General features: G+C 28.9%; 1 protein-coding gene across 1 annotated transcript; it reads left to right on the forward strand.

Annotated features, from left to right (window-relative positions):
• Positions 1-364: 364 nt before the first annotated feature.
• Positions 365-5,379, forward strand: LOC111640561 (the record flags this gene model as incomplete). The annotated part of the gene is made up of 6 exons (XM_023386585.1): positions 365-425; positions 1,974-2,223; positions 2,292-2,485; positions 2,858-3,017; positions 4,941-5,093; positions 5,176-5,379. Coding segments are annotated over 6 exons (954 nt in total), but the record flags the coding sequence as incomplete, so codon positions are not given.
• Between the last annotated feature and the right edge of the window lie 841 nt (positions 5,380-6,220).

Here is a 6,220-nt window from a genome sequence, read left to right on the forward strand (position 1 = left end):
ACATATCTACAATATAAATTGTGCTACTAATATTTCAAGTATTTATGAAAAAATATAAGACGATCCTACAAATTTTAGAGCCAATATTCTAATTTCTAATAACAATTGTTCTATTATTATATATTTTAATATTTTTTAAGTTTTATTTAAAATTGAGAAACTTAAATACTTCGTTCAATTCACATAGTATAGTCTTTTTTTAAAATCTGTGGTGAATAATAACTATGAGTCTACGAGTTTTGCAAATTTTAATTAACGCAGAAAATAATACAGGCCAATTAAGAAACAGGTGGTTTTCTCGAATGGCAATCTGTAAACTTACATAACCATAATATATATATATATATGTTTTTTTTTTTAACGTTGTATATGTAGCTTATTTCCTTTTAATCTTTCTGGTGCATCCATTTATCGTTTATGGAAACGTAAGTATAAATGCAATTTATTTTATTCTTAATCGTAATGTCATAAAAGCCTTAATATAATATAATATTGCTACGATATTTTAAATATTATATACTTTTAGACTACAGCAAATAAAATAAAACAAGAGAAAATGGATCGTTTTGAAAAAATAATATAGAAATAACATTAGTTTATGGTGATAAAGAGAAAATAATTGCTAGAAAAATGCGATCCGTAAGGTCGAAAAAATTTTCATATTTCAGATCAGTGGCGCATGATTATTTTTCGTGAGAATGAAGATATAGAACCAAAATATAGAGGAATTTTTATTCGTAAATCGGGGGAAGCTACAGCGAATCTGGGAATGGCTACCTCTGTCCCGAAAAAAATTCTTAAGTTTAGTGAAATATTTTAAAACAAAGGGTATCGGATAAAATGAATAAATGACTAGAATTATTTATTTATACTTCGTACACGGATGCTAACATTTTAAGTCAAATCGGATCATTCCTCGTTTATCCACCGAAAAGCACATCAGTAGTAGGAGTGGATAAAACAAATGGTCATGTGTTCGTGTCTCATCAACGTGGGGTTTTTTGGGTTTTCTTCACGTGTCTAACAACCCAAATTAGTGCCGGTTTCTCATAAAAGTCCTCCCGGGAGGCACTCCCTTTTAACAGCTCGTCTATGTACACGCTGGTAGCAAGTTTCACTCACATACGTGAGCGTAATTTTAACAGCGGGCATCGTCATCTAGGGGCACTCGAAGAAACTCGAAATAAAAGCAAAAATGCTTTATCATAAATTCGTTAATTTTATCATCGCAGTTATATACACAGTACTTTTAACACATAATCAGATACCGTAAAAATAATAAATAATTTATTTTTACGCTATAAATAATCTTTCTTGCAAATTTATCTGTTAAAAACATACACCGAGCTTACTAATAAATATGTACGTTTATAAATATAAATATAAACTATAATAGGTATATAAATAAAAAAAAAAATTTCTAAACATTGAATAATGAATGTTATAAATACGAACAAGCATTTGAGACAATAAACAAATTTTTTTATTAACTTTATTTCAAAACTATATAAAAATATTTTTTTAACATTTAATTCGGATAATCGTTTTATCATTTAATAAAAAGTACAAAACTTGAGAAAAAATAATACATTTTCTCAAACTGTTCTAAAGTTTTTAATAATTTACATTTTCTCAAAGCTATTGTATATTTATCCAAGGAAAAACATGAAATAATACAAATTAATAATAATTTTTTTACGTTAAAATTAAGTTTACAGAAAATTTCGATTATTTATCATAAAATTTATGAAGATATAACTTAAACTAAAACACAAACTTTAAAAAGAATCTTGTTATTCTTTGTTTAAAATTTAATACAACATAAAATATAGAATAACTTGAGAATACGTAAATTTTTAACAGTAAAGTATATTCATATTAATAAAAAAAATTAAATTTAAGACTAAAAATATCTAACCTCGAATATAATTCAATATGAGAAAAATAAAAATTGATTTTGACCATAATTTCAGGAAATTTTCCCTATCTTAAGAAACATCAACCAATCAAAATGTATTTCTTACTAATATTTGGTGGAACGATGATGTCCATATTGACTACTACTACAGTTGCTGGAGGAATATTAGACATAGTGGATGATATCCTACCTGTCACCACTTCCTTCTATCGAGAAAAGGATGGACATCGAATGGTAGAAGTAATAGAAGTGAATACATATATTGGAGGAAAGAAATTAGTTGACTGTTTCTTATACGGCGATAAGTACGATTCTGATATTTATTCTTCGTTAAATATCCTTCTCAAATTTCACTTGAAATTAAACTTTTTAGCTACATCATTGAGAAGATGCTAGAAGTGGTTCCCAAGAAGCTTGTGAAGGTGGTACCTAAAAAAGATATAAGCAAGTTAGTTAACCAATGTAATGAGTTGTTATACAAAAAAATACGAGAAAATGCATTTGATATTATTAAGACTCCGTTCGACTTTGCTAGAAAAATATTTAAAAGTTTTCTCATATTTCCAGGCAAGTACATGTTCAAGTAACCAAATAAAATCAATTCTGTATACTAAAATTATAATCTGATTCTATTATAACTAATTAATATTTATTAGACATTGCTATGGCATAAAATTACTAATAAATCATAATTTATTAAATTAATTTAAAAAAATGTTTTAACGAAAGCTTAATTATATTTAAATATTTGAACATCTGAGTTCTAACCACAGCAGAATACAGGTGTATACAATTACTAGAATTTTTCCCCTTGAAATTTTAAGTTATTTAGAATTTTCTTGTTTTCAAAGTTTTGTTATAAAATAAAATAGACATTTTCATCTCTGTAATAATATGCCTAAAATATTCATTTCAAAGAAATTGCGTTGCATTATGCAGGTACAAAATGGTGTGGTGCTGGAGACGTTGCTGATGACTACGATGATCTCGGACCGGCCACAGAAACTGACATGTGTTGTAGAACTCATGATCATTGTAACGATAGCATTACAGGATTTGAAACCAAATACAAATTAAAGAATAAGGATTTTTATACAAAGTAAGTGTTTATAACATTCTCGAATATGTTTCATTAGATAACTACATATAAATTGTAAAAAATCCAGGAACGAGTTACTTAATCCCTTCCCTCCGACCTTTAACCATCAAAATTTAATACCTACAATCCTCCAATACACAACAGAAATTTTCGACAAAAAGCGATTTGAAAGAGGATCCATGCATACAGAAAAACCCTAATTTTTTTTTTTTTTGCATTTCTCGACGTTTCGAGATGCCCTGAGCCAAAAGAATGTAAAAATCTTGGAGAGAGAGGGGTCATTTTTTGACTGATCGCCATACTTTCCCATTGTTATATATAACAAAACTAGGAAAGTAGAAATTAGATAAATAAATATTCAGGATAAACGACCAGATGCGAAGGCGTTAAAGACGTCAACCTGTGATCTGAGGACAGGGTTCGAATCTGGGTCAGGAATCTTAGTTCTCACGGGCGGTCTGTCCTGGATATGATGGGTCCTGACCCTCACCATCTAGCCAGGACGGCTGTCCTCAATGTGGGTCTGGCGGAACTCACGACGAGTAAGATTAATAAAATCCTCTTAGCCCTTCAGGACAAGGTAAAAAAAAACTTTTTTCAGAATGATAAATTATTCTCAAAGAAATTCTTAATTAAATATGTAGAAACTTATAACATTTTTCTTCAAAATATAACTTAACAGGATGCAAAATTTAGCTAGTTATAAATATTATCAAAATTATTATTACGAACTTCTGTAACTGAACTTCGGGACCTCATAAGAAATGGGTATATCTTGACAGTAATGTTATTTCAATTCAAAAAAATTTTCCCAGAACGGAGTTAGATAAATAACCGACATGACTCTATTGTTATCAGAAAAAGTATGACGTACAGTACAGAGACCATATGCTATTAAAATTAAAAGCATAAGAAATGCATTTTGATGATTTAAAATAGCAACCCAGCATAGTGATGATGTCACAATAATTTTTGCAAGTAATATATAGTTTATTCTCATTTTTTTCACTGGTCAAGTTTAATTTGAATTAGTGCTGGCAAAAAACAAGGAATTCTTCAGATCGGTTTGAATTCAGTAGAATTAATGATTTATTATTGCATTTTATTATTATTGCATAAATATTAGCTAAGATATACGCCTGCTTCATTACCAAAAAGAGCGAATGTCAGCTTAATCAGGGTTGCATAATGACAAGAATGAAAACAAGAAAATAAAATTGCGTTGCCAAAGCCCAGGACTGAAGATGCTAACGACTGATTTATATTATCAGTTTTATATTGGTGTATTTAAATATTATACGATATCACAATATTACAACATATAAATTTAATAATTTAATATTTGTGAGAAAACATAAATACAAAATTTCCAAGACAAAATTTAAAATTATTATTTTAAATTTTGTCTTGGAAATTATTTATTGTGAAAATATTATTTATTGTCGAGCAATTATTTATTGTGACATCATCACAATGCCGGGCTGCACAATGCACTTAAGTTTAATAATATCTTACTCCTGTACATCATACTTTCCTGTTAACAATAAAATCATGCCGGTCATGTATCTAACTCCGTTCAGGAGAAAATATTTGAATTGAAATAACGTGATTTCCGTTTTGCACCAGAAGTTCGTATATAATTAATAGGGGGCTTTCTGCCCCAAGGTTTCCATATCTGGTCTTGCCTTTCATCTATCTAACACCGTTCTCGAGATTAAAGAAAGACAGACAGACAAACGGACAATTCTTTCAATATTCATTTTATGTTAAACATCGATCAATATAAAATGAATATATATCATGTTTAATGTGTAGATTTTACATACTGTAGATTTTTTATCTGTCAAAAGATAATGTTCTTTATAATGCACTTTAAAATCTAATATATTTTATATTGTTAACAACGTTAAATTTAATTTACAGAAGTCATTGTGATTGTGATAATGGATTTCATCAATGTTTACTTGACGGAGAAACTTTGATTTCTGACGCAGTTGGTCATCTATTTTTCAATATTCTACAAACACAATGTTTCAAAAACGAACATCCCATTGTTAAATGTCTGAAAAAATGGGGGTTAGTACATAATGTAGTACGCAAATTATTTGTAGATTTAATAGATGATAATAAATATTCATATTTTATTACTATTTTCCAGAATACCAATTGTTAGAGATATATGTCAGGAGTACGAGTTAGATGAGAATAAATCGAAAAAATTTCAGTTTTTTGATGGGAAAATGTATCAAGGAAAACACGAACCATCGTTTCTGAAAGATCTTCTCTCACATTAATGGTAATAAAGCCATTTTGCTACAGAAAATTCTTGGATTAATAAATATGTAGTGAAGAAAACTTAAAATTTCATTATACGTGTCGTTTTTGATGTATAATTCGCAAACTACGTTCAGAATAGTGGCGGATTAAGATCATCTGAAACTCCTAGGCACAGAAGATTGGAAGGTTCCTCTATATAATTTTATGACATGAAATATACACCCACAACTGCAGTTGTGGGTATATATGTGCTAACCCCTTAAGGACATTGAGATTTTTGATATTTTATAATCATTAATTTAATTAAATGTAAAAAATACTTAAAACTGAAAAAAAACGAAGAAACGCGTTTATTTTGAAGAAAAAGCTTCAAATTTTATTTTTCTTTGTCTCGTCTTTCTGTGAAATATAACACCGATGAGTCATTGTTTATACAGCTGGATGACCTTGAACACAGCTGGTGTCGTATTTCCCGGGACATTCTCATAGACGTCTCGGGAGGAGAAGGGTTTAAAGTAGGGTGACTAGAAATTAAACGTATATTTTTAAATATTTTAAAAAAACTAAAATTTTTATTGCGATTTCCGATTCCCCGACTTAATTAAACTTATATATAATAAAATCTATTAATTAAAAAAATTAAAACTATCGGAAGTCGTTTTTGACATCAGAAAGCAGCTTTAAATAACTTTACCGAAGGAAAATCGGTGCACTACAACTTTAGAACGATTAATTAATTTTGATAAAAAAACTCCCATTAAAAAAACATTAAAAAGCAATTAAGCCTTAATCGAGTCTTATCAAAGGCTCATTAAAATCGCGATAAAATTCTTTCGCGTGGGCAAAAAATTTTGAAAAAATTTGAGGACCTAAAAAACATTCCAAAAATTCAAAAAAAAAATTTGGGGGGCCCAAACGCCCGCGTT

This window comes from Centruroides sculpturatus, unplaced genomic scaffold (genome assembly GCF_000671375.1).
Source record: "Centruroides sculpturatus isolate CEXI.00-Female unplaced genomic scaffold, Cexi_2.0 scaffold1457, whole genome shotgun sequence".
Taxonomy (NCBI): Eukaryota; Metazoa; Arthropoda; class Arachnida; order Scorpiones; family Buthidae; genus Centruroides; species Centruroides sculpturatus.